Below are 26241 nucleotides of genomic sequence, written 5' to 3'. Positions count from 1 at the left end.
CATGCTACAAAGAGGGCTCATGCGTTTGGCCTTCACGGTGGTGATTATTTCCTGCCTTCTTATTGAACAGTTGACCATTTATCACTGTAACCAGAAGTCGATCGACCATGCTGCTTCCCGGCAGATCCCGCCCTCCTTTTCGTTGTGTGTAAACAACAATGGCACTGAGTAATAATATTAGGTGGCTTCGTTAGGCGGTCCTAAATATGTTTTCATTCTTTTGTAACCATGATGCAAAGGAGACACGTTAAATTAACTGTGCTATGTGCATCATTTCACGCGCAACCAATCAATGATCATCAGGAAAATGATCGGTTTCAATGAAAAATGGAATTCTTAAAGCTCTAACACTATAGCGAAGATTCTGCATTTTACACTCGTATAGCAGCATTGAGAATTTTTACAACCGATACAGAAACATGATATTGAATTTGTATTATAGTGCACCATAACTTTTCAAAAAATACTTACGTAGCTCGAGGCCCACGTGTCATTGTGTGAAAATATGAAATAGCTAGAAATACTCAAATCAAGTAGCTTGTTGATCGATTAAATCTTTGCAAAGCCAGTTGAGGTACCTTTACTGCAATATCGCAGGTTAATATTTTTTAAATAATGCTTGCACGTAGGACCGAAAAAGTACATCCATACGCGGACAACCAACCCACGTGCAGTGTTGGTAGGAAGCACTGGACCTGCCTCTGTATACGCATTCTACGAAGCTGTCAAAATGTGATTGTTTACTAAACTCTTGGACACACCGTTGGATTAGAAGGGTAAAGTTATAACAAAATCTGTTTCGCTAAAAAGTTCTGCGTGGATTTTAAGAACGTAGTGTCTAATAGGTATCTTTTCGCTACGAGGTACGACGGCTTTGTGCGCGTCTTTTGGTCAGCCCATCCAGCAAAGATCTAGGAAGCAGCGAGAGCTTCCCAATCTGTACCGTGGCTTAAGGCCTCGGACGAAGAAGAAGAAACAGAAGTAGAAGAAGAAGCAGAAGAAGGAGAGAAAAGAGAAGGAGCTGGTCGTGTGCGAAAAGTCTGTGGAAAATTATGCAATTTGCATCATGATTTTCGCCCCGTTCGTGGTCGTAAAGTGCGACAACGGGTGTCGAAAGTGGTCGTGCGTGTGATTGTCGTGAAGTGCAGGCTGGAAACGATGCAGCTCGTGCATAATACAGGGCGAAAACAGTGGTGATTTTTTTTTCTTGCGTGTATATGGTACGTGTGTGGGAAGGGGTGTGCGAGAGAGAGAAGAACAAGAGGAAAAAGAAGCGTGCTGTGTGTATGGCATCGTGCGGTAGCTAGGTGAGGAGGAAACGCTTGCACGAGGGGCGAGTGTGCGAGCGAGAGAGCGCAGGGAAGCAAAAAGGTAGCGGATTCATCCGTTTCACCACGGGGAAGTGAAACGGACGAGCGCAATCCGTGAGAATCTGGTCTGGGGCGGGAGAAAGAGATAGCCGAAACGACAGCATTCCAAGGGACTGGGCGTTCGTTGCGGAGAGAGCGAAAGGTCCTATAGACTGACGAGCGAGTGTGCGTCTGTAGTAGAGTTGTGTTTTTCGAAAGGCAACTGGCCAAGCAGCGTAGTCGTCGGAGCGAGACGGGACGGAAGCAGTGTGCCCCGCTGCGGACTGTGCGCGTGAAAGAGACGGCAGGCAGCAAACGGCATCGTGCGCAGCAAATGGTTGTACGAGTACTCCGCCACTGACAAAGTACGATTCATCTCGATTTTCGGTGGTCGACGTTCATCGCCGTCGTGGTTGGGAAAGAAATTGTTATAATTGTGCTGCAAAAAATGGGCTGGCGATGAACGCAGGGTGGTGTGTGGTGATGGAGGCAGTTAGTGCCAGGACGAAACTGAAGAGCACTAGTGAACCGCAATCGCGGTAAACGACACACGGCAGGATCAATGATAATTTCCAACCGAACACAGACAGGATTTCTGTTACCGAGGCGCACACGGAGGAAGGCCGCAACAATAGCAGCAGCATCAGCAGCATCGGCCTGCCGGCGGCGGAACAGCAGGATCAGAGCAAGCAGCTGAAAAGGAGGCGAGCTGGTTTAAACATTAAAAATGGCCGCTTCGCAGGAAGTACGACAACATTGTCACTGCAAACGTCATTGCCTGCTTCGCGCTGTACGCTTCTGCGACTGAGAAGGTACTTCTTTGTTTGGCGAAGCTGTCAACAAAAAAAAATACATCCACACGCATGCACAAACGCACGCACGCAGGCATCGAGCTGGCTTTTTCGGCTGTTGCAAAAAAAAAATTCAACTCTCGGTCCTGGTGGTCTCGCAGAGGGTGGAAGAAATCTGTGCGTGCCAGCAGCAGAATCATGAATCGGAAATCGTAAGCCAAAAGGCATACCCGCAAACTGCTTCCGTCAGCGTATCAGTCCAGTGTCCGCGGTCTGCAGCCTGTGCACCGCTCAACAAAGAGGGAAAACAAAGGTGTGGTGTGTGCGTGTGTGTGAAAGGCGCCTGTCGCGAGGACCCTATTGTGAACGAATTGTTTGTTGTTTTTTTTTCTCCTTCCGCTCAACCCTCTAACAACGCCCGTTCTTATGCTTAGTTGTTTTGGTTTTCCCTCCCCGGTATATGGGTGTTGAACGGAGCATTGCACGGAGTAGGCGCTGGAGTGCGCTCCTTGTTGGATGCGGTTTCTAGCATTAAGCCGATATGCAACGAACCGTGCTTGCAAAGAGCAACCATCCACTGGGATCCTTGTTCGCGGGAAGAAATTATCAAGATACGTACGTAACAAAGGAAAACGCACGCCCAAAATATGCCGTGTCTGAAATGAGTTAAATTGCGACCATGGCATGTCGGTTTTTTTTCGGCACGAGAAGTAACCCGTGAAGGAACACCAGTTCCTTGCATACACGATTGTGAGAGCAAGCGGCGAAAAGCAGCCTTTTTGCCAATAGGGTCCCCCTTCTCCCACCCATGTATATTTCCCTTCCACGTTCACGTTCGAACGATACAGAACCGAACGGCTCTCCTCCATCGGCATTATTGATTGCCAGACAGTGCTTTGTGTGTATTGTTTTCACATCTCTACCGTTTTCTCTGTGCAGCTGCAGGACACAGAACAGGGGCGCATAATCGTGCGACAGGTTGCGGGTGCTGAGGATCAAGAGTGAGAGTGTCAGAGAAGCGTGAGTGTTCGCAGAACGGATTTCGGTGGATTCGTCCGGAACGGCTCCGGGTCGCTGTGATTGGCCAGTTGTACGCGGGGCCAATTGTACCGTCGAAAGTTATCACATCTTGGTCGCATCTTGACTGCATCTTGCATCGTCAACCTTCATCCGGGGCGCGTCCGGGAATGCAGAAACCGTAAAGAAGGCCAGCCTGCTCGCGTGAAAAGTTGTCCTTCGTGAGCTGTGCCTCATCTCTCACGATCAATACCGATTGGCGTGAACCCCGGAGCGCGTTTGCAGCAGCCCTTAAAGCGCCTTGGGAACAGCAAAAATGCCGAGCGCTTCCTTCTCCTCGTCCCGATCATATGTCCGGCGTTCCCGGCGAAAGGGCAACCGTATTCCGCTGCCATCGAGAACTTCTGGTAAGTGTGCAAAATTGGTATCATGTGCTTTTTTGTCATTTTTTTTTCTATCGAAGGGGGATTTATGCTGAGGAGTTAGCATAGAAAATAAAGGGATAAAAGTAATTTATCTGATTTAATTTAAACGCGACATGCAATAGGCGACTTTGATCCACTCCATATGGGAGATGCACTAAGGTATTACTCCGTCTACGTTGTGGCATGGATAGCGACATATAGCATATGATTGTTAGTACACAATTTCCACCTTTGTACTCTCACAGATTTTGGCACATTAACGTGCACTCTCCAGCTCACAGGCAAATTTTAATGCATCCAGGAAGTTGGTGGAATTTTGCAGGTTCAACAACGAACCGAGTTTCCATTGAATTCAGTCGAAATCCGATGCACAGACAATGTTTCTTTTCCACGAAAATGTGATTCGCAACCGCAGCTCTCGAATCGCTTACGAATCGAATTTGTGCGTTTTGTTTCCTTTAGTAATCTCCGCAAGTTTGTAAAATAATTTGATTATTTAAAAACCAACTGGAAATTGAGCCACATTGCCTCACGTTACCTTCTGTATGTTTGATGCGTCCTGTTTCCTCGGAAAAACCTTAGCATAAGCAACACGCTCGATAGTTGCGGTTTGAACACGCGACAGACCATTTCCGATGATAATGATCAGTAACGAATTTTTATACACGACAAAAAGTACAGAGAAAGAGAAACCACGCAAAACCAAACGTGCCCGATAAAGTAACGGAAAAATTATTCCTATGATTAAGCCGTTTTCCCCCACTTTCACTTCGAGGCCAGTTGATCAAGTTAGTATGGTCTAAGAAAAGGGATATTGTTGTTATTCCCGAAAGATATCCTTTTTCTGCACTAAATGCCAAGTTATCCATTTTGTCTGTTACACATTTGTTGTTCTGCATTAATGCTGCATGACTGTTGGATTGAAGTAGTATGAAGCTCTTTCGATAGTTTCGGTTAATTCGGTTCATAAGTTGATCGTACCTACGATCAGACGGAGTATCTCCACTCTCTGTAGGCTTGTCCATAAGATTCGAATTTGTTTTTGATATGTAAAGCAAAGGAAGTATGATTTCAGACGAGGAAATGTGTCCCTTAGTGCGCGGATTTACCCCCAGGCCGCCCGTCGGCCAACGAACCAAGCCGCAAGATGCATTTTCATTATTAATAGTTTCCGGAGATGGTGCACCGCGTTTGCTGCACCAGGAACAAGCCTCTCGCCTCGCCTGACTCGTACGCGCACTGCCTGCAAACTGCAAGGGATCATCAGACGACATGCAGCCCCTAAAGAGACCGGATAGAAAGTGTATGTGGGCGCGTGCGAAGCAGAACGCCATCTTCGGCTTTTCAGGAGGAGCGCGTACCGAAATAAATTCTAACTACTGCGAGGCACCAGTGCACCTTTCTCCTCCTTGTAACCCACGAACACTCGGTTGAGGGTGTTTGCGTCGATCTCTGGGGGAGATGTTTCAGTCACCGAGATACGAGAAGCAGCCAGAAAGTGAAGAGGGATGGAAGGGAGCGACATTCACTCAAAATATCCCTACCAGACGCGGATCCGATAAATTGGTGCCGCAGGGGGACGCGCTGTTTGCTGCTGTATGGAATACACTAAATATCGAATCACTTTTCTATCGGATCCTCTCCCAACCGTCTCCAGCCGTCTGGTCGACGTTTTCCGTCCTTCTCGTTCCGAAACGAAGAGCTCCCAAATATAGAGGCGCGAGATCGCAGTTGTTTAAATTAGTTGAGAGCCGTTGTTGGATCCCCGAACGTGAGGGAATATTTAATATGAGTAATGCATCGTGGTTCGGATAGCTTCAAAAAATCATTTCGATCGATCAAGAAGCGGCTAAAGATTGATTTTGCTTTAGTACGCATAACTAATCTCGTCCTTTTTGTATTCTACCTTTCTTTTAGCGCTCTGCGAACCACCAGGACAGAACATTCCAGCGCCAAACGTTGGTGCAGCCTTGTCAACGAATGGTGGCGGCAGTGGTGGAGCCAACGGAGGAGGACCAGCCGTAACGGCGGCAGCACCACCAACCGGACCCGGTGCGGCTTCCTCCACCAACTCCACAAACAACAGCACCACTAGCTCGTCCACCTCGATCGCTCCTTCCACCTCATCGTGCGCCTCGACGTCCTCGTCCTCGTCAACGCCGTCATCGTCCTCAACCACGTCCTCAACGGCACTAGCAACAAGTAGTTCATCCACAATCGCCGGCCTAACAGCTGCCGCGTCATCGACCACTTCCTTGGTGCCACCGGGCGTGTCAACCACCGCCGCCGGGTTGGTCAACTTTAGTGGTTCGTACGGCAGCACGAGCGCGACAAATATCAACATCGACGGATCACCATCGCCAATGGCGTGTGGAGGAGGAGGCGGTGGCGGTGGTGGTTCAAGCGGTTCCTCCGGGACATCCGCAACGAGCACGTCTTCGCAGTGCATCTCGGCGATATCGGCCTCGCTGTATTCGTTCGGAGGCAGCACCTCGTCGGCGGGTGCCGGATCATTCGGTGGATCCGGATCCTGCGCATCCGCCGGTGCAACGTCCTCGTCCGGTACGGCGACGACGGGTGGCGCAGCAGCAGGAAGCGGTTCGTCTCCCACCGGGCTGGCCGGTCCGGTTTCCTCGGTCACGCTGTCCGAGGTGAAGCAGAGCTCCAATTCGCCATATGATCTGCGCAAAAAGTCACCTCTCACGGCACACGACTCGACGAATGCCAGCAGTGCCGGTGCTGGTGGTGGAGGAGGAAGTGGAGGTGGTGGAGGAGGAGGAGGAGGAGGAGGAGGAGGAGGAGGAGGAGGAGGGTGGTTGACGAGTGGAGGCGGAAACGCACCTTCAACAACGGCGTCTTCCTCGACTTCAACGAGCGTGGTGGCGGGCAACTCCCTGGCCGGATGTTCGTCTTCCGGTGGTAACGGATCCGGCGGACTACTGTCCTCCACGATCGGAGCACTCATCGATCTGGGATCCTTACCCACTCTATCCAGTAGTATTAACGCTAACACGAGCTGCGGCCAGGGCAACGTAAGTGGCGGCACTAGCAGCAACAACACCGGTGCCGGAAGCGGCAGTAATCTTCTTCACCACAATCACCTGCACCAATCGCACCAGTACCAATCGTCGGTCGGGTATGACCCAAATGCGGCCGCTTACATGCTTCCGGCGCGCAAGCGCCCACGGCGTACTTACTCCACCAGCAACGAGGTCGGAACATCCATGGCGGCCACAATGCCACAGCAACCCACGGCCGCTGCAGCCGCTCTGCTCGCAGCCACCGGCGGTGGCTCACCGACTTCATCCTCCGTGGCATGCCGACCAGCCGCAACGGCCGCCGTAGTGGCGCTCACATCACCGGCCACTCCGTCACCACCGATGGCGACGGCTTCGGTAGCCATGGCCGGGACGATGTGTATGCAATCGGCCGCCCACTACCTGCAGTACGAGATGCCGGACGAGGTGCTGCTGACGATCTTTTCCTACCTGTACGAGCAGGATCTCTGCAGGGTGGCACTGGTCTGCAAGCGCTTCCAGACGATCGCCAACGACAAGGAGCTGTGGAAGCGGCTCTACCAGAACGTGTACGAGTACGATCTGCCGCTGTTCAACCCGGAACCGTGGAAGTTCCTGTTCGTGAAGCCGGACGAGGCCGAGTACGCGAACCCGTGGAAGGAAAGCTTCCGGCAGCTGTACCGGGGCATACACGTGCGGCCGGGCTACCAGGACCGACGGTACCAGGGCCGTACGATTGCGTACTTCAACACGGTCCAGGGGGCGCTAGATTATGCCGACGAAAAGAACTCGGTTGGGAACAATCCGGCGACCGCATCTGGCCCGGCCGGTTCGACGGGCAACACAGGTGGAGTAACCATCGGTGGAGCGGGTGGTGGTCCTGCCAGCGGGAACGGTCTGGGTGGTAACAATAGCAATAGTAACAACGGCGGCGGCGGTGATGACCTCGGTGGAGCAGGTGGCGCAGGGGGCGCAGGATCCGATTTGATCGTGAGCGGTAGCTTAATATTCCTGCACAGCGGCACGTATAGGGGGGAGTTTTTGGTGATCGATTCGGATGTCGCACTGATTGGGGCAGCCCCGGGTAACGTGGCCGAATCGATCATCCTCGAGCGGGAATCGGAATCGACGGTGATGTTTGTCGAGGGTGCGAAACACGCGTACGTTGGTCACATGACGCTAAAGTTCTCGCCGGATGTGACGTCGACGGTACCGCACCATAAGCACTACTGTCTCGAGGTGAGCGAAAACTGCAGCCCCACCATCGATCACTGCATCATCAGGAGTACTTCCGTTGGTAAGTGTTTTTTTTTGTTGTTGTGTGGCACCAGCACTGCAGATTTCCCCATAACTGATGTGCTTGTCCTTCCATTGCAGTTGGAGCGGCCGTTTGCGTGAGTGGTGTCGGTGCCAACCCGCTGATCAAGTACTGCGACATCAGCGACTGCGAGAACGTCGGCCTGTACGTGACGGATTATGCGCAAGGCACGTACGAGCACAACGAGATTAGCCGGAACGCGTTAGCCGGCATTTGGGTGAAGAATTACGCTAGTCCAATCATGCGCGAAAACCACATCCACCACGGGCGTGACGTAGGCATCTTTACATTCGACAATGGCATGGTACGTGTTGCTTTTGGCCCTTTATGGTGGCTTACGAGTAGCGCTACAGCAATGAGGACTTTTGTTTTTCCCTTTTCTCTCGGTGCCGTGTAGGGTTACTTCGAGAAGAACGACATCCACAACAACCGAATAGCGGGCTTCGAAGTGAAAGCGGGCGCCAATCCAACTGTGGTCAAGTGTGAAATACACCACGGCCAGACGGGTGGCATTTACGTGCACGAGAATGGACTGGGCCAGTTCATAGAGAATAAAATCCATTCCAACAACTTCGCGGGTAAGTGCACGTGGGTGCGGATGCGGGACCGTCCGTCCGTTAGACAGATTTTTACCGTGACACTCTTTTCTGTGCCTCCTCGTAGGTGTGTGGATCACGTCGAATAGTAATCCCACGATCAGGAAGAATGAAATCTACAACGGCCACCAGGGAGGTGTGTACATCTTTGGTGAGGGTCGAGGCTTGATCGAGCACAACAACATCTATGGGAATGCGTTGGCCGGGATCCAGATACGCACGACCAGCGATCCGATTGTGCGCCACAATAAGATCCACCACGGGCAGCATGGTGGCATTTACGTGCACGAGAAGGGCCAGGGTTTGATCGAGGAGAACGAGGTGTACGCCAACACGCTGGCCGGTGTGTGGATCACGACGGGTAGCACACCGGTGTTGCGGCGGAACCGTATCCATTCGGGCAAGCAGGTCGGCGTGTACTTCTACGATAACGGGCACGGTAAGCTCGAGGACAACGACATCTTTAACCATCTGTACTCGGGCGTGCAGATACGCACCGGAAGCAACCCGGTGATACGGGGCAACAAGATCTGGGGTGGCCAGAATGGTGGCGTGTTGGTGTACAACGGTGGACTCGGGTTGCTGGAGCAGAACGAGATTTTCGACAATGCGATGGCGGGCGTGTGGATCAAGACGGACTCGAATCCGACACTGCGGCGGAACAAAATCTACGACGGCCGGGACGGTGGCATCTGTATCTTTAACAGTGGCAAGGGTATCCTCGAGGAGAACGACATCTTCCGCAACACGCAGGCGGGAGTGTTGATCTCGACCCAGAGCCACCCGGTGCTAAAGCGTAACCGGATCTTCGATGGTCTTGCGGCCGGTGTGGAGATAACAAACAATGCGACCGCCACGCTGGAGTACAACCAGATCTTCAACAACAAGTTCGGTGGCCTGTGCTTGGCCAGCGGCGTCCAGCCCATCGTGGGTGGGAACAAGATCTTCAACAATCAGGACGAGGTGGAGAAGGCCGTGTCGGGTGGGCAGTGTTTGTACAAAATCTCGTCGTACACCTCGTTCCCGATGCATGATTTCTATCGCTGCCATACGTGCAATACCACCGATCGAAATGCAATCTGTGTGAATTGCATCAAAACGTGCCACTCTGGTCATGACGTCGAGTTTATTCGCCATGACAGGTAAGGATCGGATCGGTCACAGGACATCGTGAATCAAAAGAAAAGAGGAATACTTTTTATTCTGACATGTATTCTCGGTTTTAGATTTTTCTGTGACTGCGGTGCCGGTACGCTAACAAACCAGTGCCAGCTCCAGGGCGAACCTACGCAGGACACCGACACCCTGTACGACTCGGCAGCTCCGATGGAATCGCACACACTGATGGTAAACTAGAAGCACACCACCAGGAGAGGCGCGTAACTTAGGCACGGCAATAAATGCAATTGGATGAGGCCGCCGCAGTGGTCGGGGCAGGGCAGCTGCGCAAACACAGCCTACAGCCGGATAGGTACCCTGGTGGTGTGTGACGGCAAACACACACACACAGGACACGAGCAAACCGGGGTTGAATGATACAGTAATAAGCGATAGTATTTTACCTTTAAGAATCCCGAGCACTCGTGTGGAATACGCTCGCGGTAAGGGACACGGAGAGTTCGCACACTAAAAGCTCCCTTCTCCAGGACTCCCTTTTTATGTATGTGTGTGGATGTGGGTGGGTGTGCACGCTCGAGTGTGTCTGCATATGCTAGTAACTTGTGTTTTGTGCTTGTGGCCATTTCTCTCAGTGTGGATGTGTGTATGTGCGCGTGCGTGAATGCGTGTGGTTTTGAAATGAAAAAAAAAACAAATGCATGCCCCCTTTATCCTTAAATGCCGGTGCATCACGAATGATTTTCACAAAGAAGTGAGGCAAAATTTGGAAACCAGGACCAGTACGGCGCTGCGTGGTCGCACAACGTATCTGACCATAGAAGATCGTAGGATCGTCAGATTCTGTACTAATCCAAGAATTGAATTTTACGTTATTTTTGATTTATCGTAAATTTTTTGAGAGCACCACCTCAAAAGCGCTAAATATCGATGCGAATTTCATGTAAACACCAGGCAAAGAGAGAGAGAGAGTGCACGCAGTGATGTATAGTATTACTATTTGTTGTTGTTTTCTGGCGTACAAGGTAGATATCATAGTTTCGTCAAATTGAGTTTCTTACGGTATCTTTCGCCGTCGGATCGCGGTGTTCATTCAGATGCGCTTCTCGACTTATTATCGGGTTGCGCTCAATAATGCGCTCGAATCGTACTAAAACGTTTGCGTAATGCAACTGATCGCTCTGATCGAGGTATTCCTTCGGTGTACAGACGTGTGTGGTGGCGTAGTTCAAACCTTTCCAAATGGAAGAAGCCTTGGCTGGATGATAGAGCGCGGTGTAAAACCGATCGGTAGCATTGTTTACCCATCCCCTGGCCTTGGCCCATCGTGTATGGTCCTGCACGTAGTCATATCATAACATTTAGGACGACTTACAGCGAAAGCAAACTATTTGTTTTAAGTTACGATACGCTAAGGTTTTAATTTCGCCAACTAAGTGGTGAGTGAAAAAAAAACAGTTCTTGGCAGCTTCTGGGGGCGGAAACTTGATCGTGTAAATTGTGAACGTTATACAGCGAATAATTTCATCCTTGCCTCCCGATTCTTGAACAAAAAAAATATTATTATAGTTTAATGTGTTATTATGAGAGAGTGGAGCTCGCTTAGGTTTTTCTAACGTAGTGAATCTCTGTATTTTCCTCTTTTTTTATCGGCTCTACAACTGCAGGCAGTCTTGGCCCGGTAAACAAGCATGTACAAGTTGTTGTCATCAACAAGTCGTAAAGTCAGACAGTGCACAATCCTCCTCTGGTACATTACTCTATCCCTCGTAAAATTTGAAAGCTCAACGGTGAAAAAAATTAATCACAATTTCAAACGAAACTCTCGAAGAAAGCGTACATGAAATTTGATTGTAACACTATCAAGTGTTGATCTTGCTTATGTCCTTAATTTTTTTTTTTAATTGCAATTTTGGCAAAAACCAAAAGCGCCACATCAACGGTTTTAATCTATGTTTTATTCAGCACGCTTTTTTTTGTGAGACAAGAGCTTCGGATCTGACCTGCGGGTTTCACGAATAATTATGTAGCGTATACAATCAACTTCTGCGCAACATGCTTTCAAAAAAGTAGTTTTAGAAAAGAACACACGCGCTCCACAGTTAAACATCACACTTTGTTGTTGAGTATCTGTTCTGTGAGTGTTGTTTTTTCGCATCAAGACTGTTTAACTCCAGACTCGTTATTCATCGATGGCAATCATTTAACATAATGCAATAGCAGAAAAATTTCCTTCCATCGCAAAGACGGTAGCATGCACCATCAAAAAAAACACACACACACGCTAGAGTGAAGAGTGGAATTGATAAAGTATTAAAATCGTAATAATCATTCTTCCCTTTGTGCATCGCAAATGTCGGTCTTAACATTATCGATGAAGGAAAAATGTGCTCCCTATTGGTGCTTCAGAATACGCATTTTTTGTTGTCGTTACTACAACAAAGGTTCCCGCTTCCGTTGCTTGCCATCACCTACAATTTGGTGGTGTCGCAGCTTGTTTGCCTTGCCCAAAAGTACTGGCGTGTTATAAATGCACAAAACCACTATTAAGTTACAATTAATTTTAAAAAGTACAAACACAACCATTGCTCCTCGATCGAACTTACCGAGTCACACTTTCACTTCGAGTGGGAAGGAGACGCGCATCGATTCGTTCGTGGAAGAACGCAAGAAACATCTAAGGGGAAAACACGCTGATACGGCGGCGTATGAAAATCTGCCCGAAAATCGAGCGAAAAGCAAGCAATCCCGCGTCCCAGTGCATTTATCTGTGTTACTACAGGATCTTATCGTCTGATTCGTGATCGTATTTCTATTATTATAACGCTGTACTTTACGTAAAATCTAAAGCTTAACTTTAAATCCATCACTGCATTCACTGCTGTCACTTCATCCTTCGTTCTACGCTATCGCCAACCCCCTACTGTATGATATTATGCTTGTCTGTATACTACTTTACTAGGCGCCCTCATCTAGGTGTACATGAAACGCTTCTCGCAGTAAATGGTCCTGGCGTTGGTCAGAGGGGTAATTTAATGATGGTGGAAAGTGCGTAGGAATCCACGCAGGAAAAAGAGAGCAAATACAAATGAAGCAATTAAGGTGCGGCCCCGACATTCGGCGCGTTTCGGCGCTGCGAACGCCCGTTGCAAAATGTCGAATAACGTTTGACGTGTTTTAATTCTGTGTTATCATGATTTTAGTTTTATGCTATTTTAAGAGTAGTCAAACGCGATCGAACTCTTGCAGCGCCTGTAATGAGCGGCAGCGAATCCGATCGCCGTGCGGCCATATGCGTGGAGAGGAGTATGTGGCCGTTTTGCAGTGCACTTTTAAACATATTCCAAGCGTTAGCTTTAGTAAGGACCTTGCCAGGACTCCAGACCTTGCGGCTTGGTACGTGGGAAGAGGGAAAAGAGCGTATCGTAACGTTGTGTAAATTATTGTAATGTCTTTCTATTCTTTTTTTTATTTTAGTTCTAAAATGCTCTCATTTTGATAGTAGACAAATATTTATAGGTTCGAATTATAGTTTTAAAAATGCATAATATGTACGTATTATATATATATATATATACACGTAGGCTTTGCATACACTGAACTATTCATTCTTCCCGCACGCGTACGATTTGTGTCTCTCTAAATACCAGCTATATTCGTATTTTAATATGTAATCCCATTTCTCCTACTGCCAGCAGCGGAATAACTGTATCCAATCGGGAAGAATGCCTAGTTAACTGCAGTGTTTTTTGGGGGGAACAATACTAAACTGATAAATGCTTACCGATTTATTTTTATACATATATAAATACGTGTACCAGAAAGCGAGTTTTGTGTTTTTTATTTATTTTCACTGTCAGCTTGTTTGTTTCCGTGATTGTGGGTGCGTTATTGGTTACATCCCTTTTATTCGTTTCGCATCATTTTGAGCTCTTATGTGTATCCCAATTTTCTTTCTTGAAAATGTCAAAAAAAAAACAGAATCGGGAAAACAGTATCGAAAGTGCATCCGTTATGCAGTGAAAGAAACGATGCTTGTTCGCCTCAGCTATACTTCAGATCAGGAAGTTTGATGCAGAAAATGACACTATTTATTTTACAACACATGCGAGATACATTTCGGAACTGTAACATTATGTCATAGGAATGCATGTGGCAACAAAAAAAAACAATTGAGAACAAGAGCAAGAAAAATCCAGATAAGCAATTCATCAATCGGGGGCGATCGATTTAAAACCGTAGACATAGATTAGAGGATGCTAATGGAGGTTTTGTTGAACGAAAAACGCACCAACTTTGAGCTAGCTATTTAGAGATGTAAAGCCAAACCATTGCTATATAAAATGAGTGTTGGTAACGTTCAGCGATTTGGTAATGAGTACTTGAAAGAACACAAAAAAGAGTAGGACTAAGTGAGGACTTGAGAAATACGTGAAAAAGCAACATTATGAATATTATAACTGATCCCCTCGGGACTTTGATCTGCTATGCAACGGTTCAGGAGAGCAACTTTGCATAACCATTAAAGTAGAAAAGAACCCCGGAAAGGTAAAACAAGAAACTACTGAACGGTAACTACCAATTGTCGCGAAAATACGGTTAGAATTAACATTTATACGCAGCACAGGCGCCTGAACTAATCACATACCCATACACTTCAAGACATACGAAAGCGGAAAGGAAAAAGTAAAATGCAAGGGCACCTTGATTGTTGCATCGCCGGAAATAGTTATGAAATATCGAAGGGTACAGCTTTTAGGTGGTGCGCAATGGTAGTTTGACCATTTAAAAGCAATCGTTCGCATTACGACGTATCGGAATCGTCTCAAAAATTTGAACTCACGACACGTGAGCGACAAGAGGTAGCATTAGGTTGGCCAGCTCCCAGTTTGCACACCTTCCGTTTACAACTTGTAGCTCTTTAACTGGTGGCCTACACCGAAACTGGAATACTGCAATGGACTGAAACCTACTTCCTGGAAGTCCAAAATATATATACGCTTGCGGCTTGTCTTCAAAAAACTCCAAAGCCACGTGCGCTATTTTACGAATGCACGATATCCTGGCCATCCAGTAGCTCCCCAAACACCACTCTGTACATAGGTATCTCCGAGAGAGGGCCACAGGACTCAGCAACAATCTGTAGTTGCGCATCGAAACAACCTAACCTGGTAAGGAAGACGCCCAATCCGAATAGTAGCCGTTACTGTTGTAGTCAAATTGAGCAAGGACTTCTAGGTTGTTGCAAGGCAGCGGACGGGCGCAAGGACGATTGAACTCGATACTATCCAACTACCGAAATCTCTATCCCTCATGTTGTGAATGTATATGTGTTTGAGTGACCCCGATTCAGCGGGGGGCAAGCTTAGGACGAATGTGAAGCCCCTGGCGCGTTATCATTGATTACATGCGCGTCAGTAGCAGTATGGTAGTACACTAATCAAAAGTAACACTTGGCATCGTTCGTAACTTAATATTGAATTCAGTAAAATTATGGCAAGAAAATAAACGCATACGGGGGGGAAACTTGGGACACGCAAACGAGAAAAAAAACAACGCTCAGGCACGTGTGGCAGGACGAAGGAAACAATATCAGCTGCGCTTCCCAAAGGATGTTTTGCAACGGAATCTATGGGCTGGGGAGGGGGGTTGATTTTAAAACTGATATACGGTAAAAACGAAACCGCAAAGGTAAATCGGTTTGCGCAGGCGTCACGTCACGAGTGGAACATAGATCACCAAATTGCATGTCTGCACCCGAAACCCGAAAGGATAATAGAGGATAGACAGTGGCGCGGGAAGCGAAAAGATGAGAAAATGCGTATTAAAATTAAATGCGAATAAGCAAATAACTTACCAAAACCTACTAATAATATTACCGAACCGATGGTATGACGCGCAGTGTGTGTGTGTGTGTATGTGATCGTGAGCGTGGATCGCGAATACGAAACTAACCCCAGTAAAAGGCACAAGAAACAAATCAAGAAAGTAGTTAAGCTTAAACTAATGAAATTCTGAAGTAAGCAAATGCAAACAAATGCTAGCAACCATCGACGAAGGATTATGGGGGCGTAATTAGAATCACACAACCAATCGCAGAGCAGGTGATTGCGAATCGATCGGGCGGGAAATTTAAATCGGAAGACTTCATAAAAAGAGGACTAACTTTGACTAGAGCAAAGCGTGCGCACGTGCTCGTGTAGGCAAATCCACCAAAGCGATCGTAACCGTAGCGCCATGGCGCAGGATTGATTGAACTTGTGTTTATTTGTGTGTCTGAATAATGGAATCGAGGGGGAAATGCGATAGCGACGAGGAAAATGAGAAAATGCGTGGGAAAGTGAACCGGAAGTCATTCACATTCTGGGTGAAAGGAAACCCCGTACCGCATAATGCAATTGTGGAACCGACCGGCCAAGGAGAAGGAGCTGGGCTAGGAGGAAAAATCTAGGACGTCTTGGTCACGGCGAAAAAGGCCGGAAACTCCACAAGAACAAACTGATATTTATAAACTAAACCGAAAAGAAAATTTAAATAAATGTAAATTGTACTTGGTCGAGTGTTACTGTTTGGGTTGTTCCTCTCGCACGTCGTCGTAGAGTTTAACGTTTAGGAAGCTATGTCGGATGGTTTGTATTTTATTCTTTATTTTGTCTGTTTTAGACCCACTAAAACCTCCTTAAGTCTAGCATATTATAGCTCACCCCGCGGAACGGGCTTTTCCACCGGACTAGCGTCCTTTTGCGACGGTTTTGTCGGAGGACGTTGTCCTTGCAGCGCGGCCATCGTTTCCGGGCTGAGCCGAACACGGCCAAGCCACGGATTGACGGGTGAACCGAGCAGCAGGTGATCCTTACCCTGTAGAACCGCCTGCGAGATGACGTGACTCGACTTGTCGTCGTTGTGAAGCGCCAGCACGATATTACCCTCCCAATCGAGACGCAGAACGGTCCCACGGTCAGGGAACAACCCTACCAACCCACCCAAATGGCCAATGTGATGCGTTGCCCAGAGTGCGAACTCACTTCCGGTCGTACCGTACAGCAACCAAAATGGTGCCTCAGCCAGCACAAACAGACGCACCAGCAACCGGCGCAGGTTCGGGAACGGTGCCAACATCCCGATGAAGGACGGATTGTTCTTGTCGGCGGTGATCACCAATCCGGCCCACAAACCGGTCGCATCTCCGTTTAGGTTATCCACCGCTCCGGGTAATCCATCGATGAACACGTCGTGGGTGCCAGCTTTGGCACCCTTAAGGTAGTACCGACGGATCAACTGACCACCCAGCTCACCCACCAGCACGAAGCTTTCGTCGGGGCTAAGCACCACACCATTGGCACCGTAAACCTCATCGATCAGGACACGGTTCTTGCCGGTGGCACGCGAGTAGTGCAACAACCGACCGGAAGGATTGCACAGCAGCGCCTGGATTGCGTCCTCGAAGATAAAGTCGGATGCCGTATCCGACCAGTAGAAGTCACCGTTCCGGGCTACGGCCACACCGTTCGGGATGTTCGGAGGTCGAATGATCGTGCGGTGGGTGGTTGCCGTTTCGAAGGGCTTTCCGGTACCGTCCTCGATGATGGCGTTCGTCTTCGAGACGAGCAGCTTCAGCTCGCCGGTTTTAATGTGCACCTGCCAGATGCCTAGGTACGGATCGGCCACTATGAGATTGTTTCCCTTGGTGTCGAAGTCCATCCCTAGCGGCCGTCCACAAATTCGCTCCGAGAATGTGCCGACTGTGGAAGTAGAGTACGTGTAAGGGTCAGCTCGGTATGCGTTTTATGTTGCGTGATCATGGACACACGTTTTATTGTGCGCGTATGGCCAAGATGGCGAGGTCCTCAAGAACATCAAGCACAAATGGTCACGCTTGAATTTTACGAACTAATATGTGAACGTGTGAAATTAAGCCACAATTGCCTCTTATTCTTTAGCGTGTCTTTCTTACCACATTCGGGACCAAGCTTGGCCACAGTTCGTATCGCACCATGGTCGCCCAGCTCGATGATCTTGCCACCGTACACCGAGACGTAGGTAGCGTTGCCACGCACCAGCACGCTTTCCGGTTGTAGTAGGCCACCCTCGTGCAACCGTTCGGCGCCGTTAAGCAGCTGGTTCGGGGCCAGCACTCCCGTCAGGGGTCGCGGTGGACTGACGGTAATCGGTCGAAACGGATATGCCGTTTTCGGTGGCAAACCGGGCAGCACGGCGATCAGTATTAGCACCAGGGTGATCTTCAGCAGCTTACTCCGGAGACCCATTCTTCTGCGCTCTGGTGTACGCCGCGTGAAGACAAAACAAACTCACTAACAATGTTCGCTTCCAGTTACAAAAATCTTCCGCAAAATGCACCCAAACCGAGCGGTGTGCTTCGTGTCTGATGCAAATTATTATTTATAAATTTCGTCCACCCTCGTCCAGCGGGCAATGCTTTTGCGCGTTGGTAATGATGACGATGACGAGGTGTATTGTCGACGCACAAATGTTTATTTCGAACGGATTACATCACCCGCTGCAGGATAAATAATCGAATCGCGCACCGATTGAGCCGAACACTTGAGTACGTCACGCCTCCACGCTGCTTGCGAGCAATCGCGACTGACCGCGGTGTTGGTTGACTTTGGCCGTGGAACCTGCGCCTGGCGCTGTTTGAGGTTTCTTCTTGCGTTTTGTTTCCGATAATACCGCAGCGGTCCGTTTTTACGTCCAGGTGGCCATCAATCCGTTCTATCCAGCGAAGCACAAAGCGCAGGAGCGTCAAACAGGTTCTAGTGTGGCGTGATGATTGCAACGTAAAAAAAAACCGGCCCACCTATCGTTGGGTTGAAAGGCCAAACTAATGCTTAATTACATTCATTGTTTCCATTCAAATAATGCCTACCTGCAAGAGGGTGGTGTTTGATTGGCAAAATTCGACACCCCTGCGCTTGGTTGCCGAGAAGAATCGTTTAAAAAATGATCATGCAAGCAACCGTCGTGCTGGAAGCTTTCCAGGTCTGCTGGATGCGTTTCTTTGCGGCGGCGTGGAAAACACTTCAGAACCGTGCCAAGAAGGTAACGAGTACCGGTTTTTAATTCTCCACACCAAGTAAGCTCATTCGTAGGAGAATCCCTCGCGGACTTGTGTGGGAGCTGTAAGGTTTAGGGCTATCACAGACGCCTGTCTAGTTAAGCGTCTTCATAGACGAAACATGTTGGTCAGCTGGCTTGCTAGTGTAGCAGCTGTTGTAAAGGAAAATTGGTACCTAAAACGGGTGATGTTCTATGATGAGCTAAGCCCCACCCAAACTGAGTTATCGGTTGATAAGACGACTGTGCGGGGGTTTATTTATCGCAGTTTAATCATAATTACTAGCATTCCAAACAAATGTACATGCTATTTCATCAGCTCGTAAATCATTTGTCTGCCATTGTCATCGAATGTGATGCAACTTTCGAGGTTTATTTCTATAAACCATTTGAATATAGAATAAATGATGAATTTTAGAAATAAATGGCCCAAACATAGTTTTTTTTCTCTTGATGAGATGTATTTTTCATGTTTTCGAATTTACACCACCCGTGTGGTGTAATGCAGTTTGACAGGATGCACCTTTTCCACCCTCTATATTTGACAGCAAGCAAACCAAAACAACAAAAGATCGACAAGAACATAAAAAGGGAATTTAGTAACATTATCAGCCATTAATGCTAGATTGCGTTAGTAAACAGTTATTTAGTAACATAGTGATTCATAATCGGAGTAAGAGCGATCATATTATATACTTCTTTCAATTCCCCAGCCGATAATAGTCTAGCATCGATACGTTTTGCTTATGTATCGTGAATTACAACTAAGCAAAGTTCTGTAACCCCTTTTTGAAATTGTATTTTAGTGAAATTAAGTAAACTGGCATAATCGGAAAGGTTTGCGTTAATTTAATTCTCACAATTAACGCTAAGGGATGGTGAAAAGCCCAGTAGTAACGGGCATTTCGCCCAAAGAAGGCCCACCCGGTACGAGGGTAACGATACGTGGCGAGTTTCTCGGTAACAAGGCAACGGATCTGATCGGTGAGTCTTCTGTACAGGATTACACAGGAAATCTCTCTTACTAATTCTTCACTGTTGTAGGTTTGACTATCTGCGATTGTGATTGTCTGCTGTCGGCGGAATGGAAATCTGATAAAAAGATAATAGCACGAACCGGGGCGGCCAAAGGAAAAGGTGACATCATCGTTACTATCCGTATGGGCGGGCCGGGCACCTGCACGGTACAGTTCCGGGCGTACTACGAAACCATTGGCCCCATGAAGGAGTCCGCCGTGTGGATCGAAGAGTCACCGATGCAATCGTTGGCTTGGGGACGACGCTCACTGGCTCCAACGGGCTACACACAGGAGGATCCGCTCGGTCTTTCCAACGAGGGCAATGAGAAGAAGTTTCCCGAGGATTTACGCGATCTATTTCCGGAGGGTTCGGGGGACTTATCGCAAGAGAATTTCACGCCCGGCTGGTTTCTGCTTGAAAACCATCACGCTACGTCATTCGAGGACTTGAAGGCGGGCCTCTCTTACCTTCGGCGCCGCGTTGAAAGTCAGAAGGAAGGACAACTTTCTTTTCTTAAGTCAAATGCCGGCTCGGTGATCGATCAGCTAGACACACTGATGACGCTTCGCGATCGCATCACGCAGGATAATAAGGTACACGGCAAGGAACCAGTACGTCAGCTGGATGTAACCATTCGCGGGTCGATCGATGCCTCACACGAGCTGTTCAAGGATGTGCTGGTGCGGAAGGAGAAAGCCGATGCGACACGGGCCGCCCTTTCAGGGATGTCACGGCACAAATTTTTGTTCTGCCTACCGAACACGGTAGAAAAAGCGGCACTCAAAAACGAATTCGACATCGTCGTGAACGATTATGCACGTGTGAAGAATTTGTTTGGCAAGACGGATGTTCCGGTAAGTGCTCATAGCAAGAAAAGTGTGCCAAAAGTTACGCGTTCTGACAGTTGCTTTTTTTTTGCAGATCTTCCGAAAGGTACTGGAGGAAGTGGACGTAAAGATATTAGCCATTCGACAGCAGTTGCACGGTAAGATCAAGGAGATGCCACAAGGCGTGGAACAGCAGAAAAAGATGATCAAAGCACTGATTAGTCTGGAAGCACAGCAAGCCGGCACTACCGTCGCGGGCAAGCTTAAGATCGAAGATCCAGCCTGGGATGCGATTGAGGCACGCGCGAAACATCTTGAGGAAACGTTCCTGAAAGCGTACGAGCAGTATACCGGTAAAGAAATGCATGGCAGTGAGTCGAAGTCGCGCACGGACGCCAACGTTACACCGATACGGGTGCAGTTCTGTGAAGAAATGACCGAAATTGCCGCCAGCCAGTTTCCAGATCTTTGGCGTTTGGGTCAAGCGCACTTCAATGGTGAACTTCGTGGTGCGGCCCCGCCGAAACCGGGGAATTTCAAGCGAATCATCCTAACGTCGATAGAGCAGTTCTGCTCATACCTTCGGTCGGCCTTACTTGCTACCTCCAGTGCCCATCGGTCACTGGTGGCCGTAGTAAGTGCAGTAAAGGGACTTCCGGCGTGGCCTTCGGCAAGCCCATCGTTGAATTTTCTCATCACCTGGCTGCCACACTGTTTGCGGTATGTTCGGGTATCGTACGCCACGTTAATTCGACTTGATCTACCCAACGAGGCGCTTGACATAGTGCTCAAGTTTATCGATGAATTGCGCCTCTACTGTATGTCAACGATCCTGAAGAAATCGAACGAGCGTGTGAAGAAACTGCACGAGAAAGAGCAGTGGGAGCTAACGGTGACGGAGTTTGCCGGTGCCACGAATCTGCCCGCAAAGTTGGAAGAAATTTTGGTGGAAGCCATCGACGATGCTCAATCTGCGTGTCTTACACCTGAAGTGCGGGAAACGACGCTCCTCGAGCCTCAATCCGACGGTCAGCGCGAGCTGTCGAAGCGGTTACAGGAGATTCTATCGTCCTTCTGCACTGTGATCGAAACGCTCGCCTTACAACGCTCAGACGAGGATCCTCAACAGGCGCCGATGCTTTCCCAGCTTATCGGCTTCCCGGCGGCACTGTTGCAGCAGCAGATGAGCACGGGAGATAAACAGGACTGGGGTAGTCCTTCGATAACGTGGGAGCAGCGGCTACTTTGTTGCCTGTCCAATTGCATCTACTGCAATCGCATTTTCTTCCCGAAGCTGGGCAATCTGTTCACACGTCACAGCCTTCCCGTGCCGACATTGGCTATCGAGAACTCACGGTCCACAATTAACGGCCTGTTTTCAAGCTTACTTGATATGTACGTGGAGCATAAAAGTGATCCTCTCGTGGGTACGATCGAGCCGTCGATGTATTTGGGACGATTCCAGTGGGACCAGGTGGGCCCTTCGGAGAAGTTGAGCCCATACGCGCACGAGTGTCTCGATAATCTAGTATCAGTGTACTCGGAAATTTTTGCTATCTCGCCGTCTCTGCTCCGTCCCATTTTGGAACCGATCGTGCAAACTGTAGCCGAAGAGTTAGCTCGACTGATGACGTGCGTACAAAAGTTTAACGTGAACGGAGCTCTGCAAGCGACGGTCGATATTCATGTCATACGAGACGCAGTGCGGGTTTACAGCAATGAGACGGCTAAGTAAGTGATGTTACTATTGTTTGGTAAAATGCTGTAGGTATTTCGATATAAACATACCATTGTTTTTTTTCAGGAGCTTCTTCGTTGAGGCATTGGATGCCATTCCACAAGTACCGGACAGCGAACCACGGTTCGTGGGGATGAAAAATGTGTTTGGTGTAAATTTTAATCTGACTTTCTTCTTATGCTTTTTGCAGGATATCAGATACAGTTAAGCTAATTAAGAACAATATTCGCCTACAGATCATGTGCTTGCAGGTGGTGGATCCTTGATTGGATGCGTTCATATGGATTTCATATCGTACGAATAGAAAATCCATAGCTGGAGGCACCAGCAGTGATGCAGGAGGAAATACTAGCAACGAAAAGAAACTTGTTACTAAAATGTTGTAACTACGATATAAGAATGGCCGATATTATAACATTGTAGTATTTATGATAAAACCAAATTGTGTACCGCATATAAAACTCAAATACAGAAATAATCATACTAGGTTGATGTAACTATCTGATTTTGAATCCAAAGGAAATTATCACACTTGAGTATTGAATGGCCCTTTCTAGCGCGATGTTGAAAAGGAGGTAGACTAAGTAAGTTGATGGTTTACTAATTCATCAAGCTATTGAGGCCATAGTAAGCGGAACTTTGACTGGTAACTGATTAGATTTTTATCTTTCTTGACCAGCTGGTGCGTAGTTCACCACCACCCCAAAATAGTTTAGGGTATAGTAGGTTTAGGGTAATAGTTAAAATAGTAGGGTTTTCTTCTTGCCCGAATCCAATAAAATCATTTCTACCATATTACGTTTTATGTTGATGATGCATTGCTCGCTTTTCACTACTTTTCTATTCGGTCACCTGTTCAAATTCATCGTAACCGCTGAACCATGCTGGCAGTGAGGATTTTGCACAGTTTGAAATCCGCTATGTACCAGCTGTCAAATGACGCTTCTGGCAGGTTTTGACACTTTACAGGAATGTAAACAATAAAAAAGGTGAAAAGGTTTGTTTAGTGTATTTTTAATAATTTTATCGCTCTTCAGTCCGGTTTTGGTTGTGATAGGAAAGTGCCCTAGCATAAGAACTTGTTGCAGGAATATGCATCAATCAGTCGGCGTAGGGTGGCGTTATTTTTGGATTGCTGTAGGGCTGTTTTTATTAGGGCTACTTGGTCAAGATGGTGAGTCAACCGCAGAATGCTGGTCTACTTGTACATTTTCGACTATTTATATTGATTTGATTCTCATTCCTGGATAGTCAATGGACAGCGTATGAAGGATAACATGTACACACCGATAAACGGTGCCCATTGCTTCCGGCGATTAAATGGAACGCACGTAACCGGTTGTAGCTGTAAGTGGCACAGCGAATCTAACGCTTCCGATACGCACGAATATTGATTACGAGGGATTAACTTACGCCCATATAATTTTAGCAAAAAATGGAGGATCAGTTGGAGTACTACACATGATCAATAGCAAGGCGGACATAGATTTTCTCGTACAAAAACACCCTTCGCCGCCTTACGCACCGATCGTTCCTCCAGCCTTGTTCACGCGAGAAAACATTCTGCGCCTGCGAAACGAAGCCGGTCCGTATGTGTCAGTGTTGCTTCTGATGAACAACGCCAGCGGCCTGCAGCAATTCAGTCAAGAGTCACGCTGTCCCAATCAGTATAGCGGGCTTTCGTCGGTTTTTAAGTTGAACAGTGATGACCAACGCTGCAGCGTGGATCGTGCCGAGGACAGCTGGAACCCGTGGGGTAGCGGTTTGCTATTGGAAGACTTCCCGTTCCCCATTTTCTACGTCGCGGATGTGGCTGAGATGGAAAAACTGATCGAATGCTATGAAAAATTCAATGCTTATGATCTCGACCGGCAACATCAGCGCAGCTTATGTGCCATCGAGGTAAAGGCGTTTATGTCGGCCGCCGTCAGCACGGATATTTGTATGCGACGATCGAACACGTACAATTCGCTCATACCAGCAACCAAGTTCTGTGATCCGCTGCAAGGAAAGAACGTGTACGCCACTCTCTTTCCTAGGCCAGTGGTGCCCGAGGAGCAGCGCGTCGAGGGATCGGAACGGATTGTGCTCGTTTCTGCTCGTACTGATACGACCACGATGTTCGATGGCTGGGGTTTAGGTGCAATGGATTCCGTTGTACCGTTTTCGGTTCTCATATCAGTGGCGCATTTTCTTGCTCAGGTTCTCCCAAGCAACGATCGGAACGTGCTGTTTGTTTTTTTCAACGGCGAATCGTATGACTATATCGGTTCGCAACGCTTCGTATTTGACCTGCAAACGGGTGCCTTCCCTTCACGTAGCACACAAACGAAACCAATTTCGATGGACAACATTGAGCTAATGATTGACATCGGTTCGTTGGATGATTTGACGGACCTGCAAGTGTACCACGCAGCTCCACAACCGATGGCTACAAAGATAGCGGAATTGCTTCGCAAAATCAACCTGTCGTACGATTTTGGCATTCAGTCGAGCCAGCCAATTCTCACCGGTAATCTACCTCCCGTGTCTGCACAATCCTTCCTTCGGGAGAACATCACATTCCCGGCCGTGATTATCGCCTCTCGGCCCGGCAATCGTTTCTATCATTCGATCTACGATGATTTGGAAAACCTAAACTATCGCTATGGAAACCACTCGAGCAATTACAACTTTACGCAGCTCGAAAGTCTCGATTTAGGCGACCGAAGTGAGCTATACGGAAAGGATTCGATCCAGATGCGCATTCGTAATGCATCCACGCTTATCGGCATGAGTATCTACGAACTGTTGGTGGGTCGGGCGTACGACCAACGGAATGGAACAAATAGTGTGCTGATCGATGAGTTCCTGCACTGCTTTTTGGAGTCATCTGATTGTCCGTTGTTCCGTGCAACTCTGAAACCGGACGCGCCCCGTGTCTACCCAGCACCGCCTTCTCGATACATAAGCGTGCATACAACGATCACGGCGGATGCGACGGGTTGGACGTACCGCGTGCTCGCGCTGCTGCTCGGTCGAAAGGTGGAAAATGCAACCAAAGCGGACTGTGCGGCGCTACACTACCCGTACCAATGGATGGCCGGATATGGCGGTGGCGGTGAATGTCGGCGGACGACGCAAAACATGAGCTTGGCGTTGTCGCCGGCGTTCCTGAATGAGACGTATGACTTCACATCCTACCGCTACTCAACCTGGACCGAGTCGACGTGGTCGGAGATGTCGGCACGGATTTTCCTGCGACCATCACCCTGGCACGAAACACTTACGCTTTCGATAGGCATTGTCGTGATGGTGATCTCATTTGTGCTCGTGTTTCTGATCAACAGCCGGTCGGATGTGCTGTTCAATCAGAGCTCTTCACCAAAACCGTAAGTTTTAGGATACAACTTTCGCACCTATCGTTTCCAATAAAACTAGCCATAATCGCATTTCTTCGTTCCCGTCTAGATTGCCTTTAGATTCATAAACGAAAACCCCGTTCGTCTTCCTCCTATACCTGTTTAACCTTCCTACTAGCATGTACTACAACAACAGCTATCCATATATCCTTTCGTTTCCATGGTAACTGTGTGTTGTTATGCTTCTGGTCATTGCTTCGTATATTCAGCAAATACTTGACGAATATGTATTTATTTCTTTCTTCTTCCTTCGTTTTAGTATCGTTGCTACACAACCGACGCAGTGCTGAACAAATGCAGGATAGTTCCACCCAAACGAATCCATCCGGCAATGTCAGAGCGTGATGGAGGAACAGTCCGTAGGCGTTATGGTACAGCACATTTCCAGTGCAGCCGTTTTCGTTGTGGTCATCGTCCTGGTCTTCATCGCCGTTGCCCTGTCCCTTAGGCAATAACACTATTCCATCAGACTTTAGCTTACTTAAACGAATGAAACTACTGATAATACTACCTATGATAGTGTCGTAATATATAAATGATATTTATAACAA

General features: G+C 48.1%; 4 protein-coding genes across 4 annotated transcripts; 3 read left to right on the top strand and 1 right to left on the bottom strand.

Moving 5' to 3' along the window:
- The first annotated feature begins 3473 nt into the window (after positions 1–3473).
- LOC128731208 (F-box only protein 11) lies at positions 3474–9869 on the top strand. Its single transcript, XM_053824313.1, has 6 exons — positions 3474–3564; positions 5500–7896; positions 7977–8221; positions 8315–8495; positions 8581–9655; positions 9740–9869. Exons 1-6 carry the CDS (start codon positions 3474–3476, stop codon positions 9867–9869), a joined length of 4119 nt encoding a protein of 1372 aa, XP_053680288.1.
- Positions 9870–16184: 6315 nt separating this feature from the next.
- LOC128731885 (adipocyte plasma membrane-associated protein Hemomucin-like) lies at positions 16185–17953 on the bottom strand. The gene is made up of 2 exons (XM_053825077.1): positions 17584–17953; positions 16185–17371 (listed from the first exon to the last, which is right to left on the bottom strand). Exons 1-2 carry the CDS (start codon positions 17894–17896, stop codon positions 16323–16325), a joined length of 1362 nt encoding a protein of 453 aa, XP_053681052.1. The 5' UTR covers positions 17897–17953; the 3' UTR covers positions 16185–16322.
- A 1626-nt stretch (positions 17954–19579) lies between these two features.
- LOC128720028 (exocyst complex component 2) lies at positions 19580–22756 on the top strand. Its single transcript, XM_053813673.1, has 5 exons — positions 19580–19688; positions 19749–20578; positions 20646–22282; positions 22356–22412; positions 22480–22756. The coding sequence occupies exons 1-5, from the start codon at positions 19580–19582 to the stop codon at positions 22553–22555; spliced, it is 2709 nt and encodes a 902-aa protein (XP_053669648.1). The 3' UTR covers positions 22556–22756.
- Positions 22757–23460: 704 nt separating this feature from the next.
- Positions 23461–26184, top strand: LOC128720477 (nicastrin). The gene is made up of 4 exons (XM_053814150.1): positions 23461–23485; positions 23541–23636; positions 23719–25660; positions 25950–26184. Exons 1-4 carry the CDS (start codon positions 23461–23463, stop codon positions 25978–25980), a joined length of 2094 nt encoding a protein of 697 aa, XP_053670125.1. The 3' UTR covers positions 25981–26184.
- The last annotated feature ends 57 nt before the right edge of the window (positions 26185–26241 follow it).

This window comes from Anopheles nili, chromosome 2 (genome assembly GCF_943737925.1).
Source record: "Anopheles nili chromosome 2, idAnoNiliSN_F5_01, whole genome shotgun sequence".
Lineage (NCBI taxonomy): Eukaryota > Metazoa > Arthropoda > Insecta > Diptera > Culicidae > Anopheles > Anopheles nili.
The sequence above is the reverse complement of the archived record's forward strand: the minus strand, read 5'-3'. Positions and strand labels throughout refer to the sequence as shown.

Coding starts and splice junctions, on each gene's coding strand:
- LOC128720477 (XM_053814150.1), top strand. CDS start 23,461: ATGGTGAGTCAACCGCAGAATGCTG. Junction 23,637..23,718: donor GCACGTAACCGGTTGTAGCT/GTAAGTGGCACA, acceptor ATATAATTTTAG/CAAAAAATGGAGGATCAGTT. Junction 25,661..25,949: donor CAGAGCTCTTCACCAAAACC/GTAAGTTTTAGG, acceptor CCTTCGTTTTAG/TATCGTTGCTACACAACCGA.
- LOC128731885 (XM_053825077.1), bottom strand. CDS start 17,896: ATGGGTCTCCGGAGTAAGCTGCTGAAGATCACCCTGGTGCTAATACTG. Junction 17,372..17,583: donor CAAGCTTGGTCCCGAATGTG/GTAAGAAAGACA, acceptor CTACTTCCACAG/TCGGCACATTCTCGGAGCGA.
- LOC128720028 (XM_053813673.1), top strand. CDS start 19,580: ATGGTGAAAAGCCCAGTAGTAACGGGCATTTCGCCCAAAGAAGGCCCA. Junction 19,689..19,748: donor CAAGGCAACGGATCTGATCG/GTGAGTCTTCTG, acceptor TCACTGTTGTAG/GTTTGACTATCTGCGATTGT. Junction 22,413..22,479: donor GTACCGGACAGCGAACCACG/GTTCGTGGGGAT, acceptor TGCTTTTTGCAG/GATATCAGATACAGTTAAGC.
- LOC128731208 (XM_053824313.1), top strand. CDS start 3,474: ATGCCGAGCGCTTCCTTCTCCTCGTCCCGATCATATGTCCGGCGTTCC. Junction 8,496..8,580: donor CCATTCCAACAACTTCGCGG/GTAAGTGCACGT, acceptor GCCTCCTCGTAG/GTGTGTGGATCACGTCGAAT. Junction 9,656..9,739: donor GAGTTTATTCGCCATGACAG/GTAAGGATCGGA, acceptor TCTCGGTTTTAG/ATTTTTCTGTGACTGCGGTG.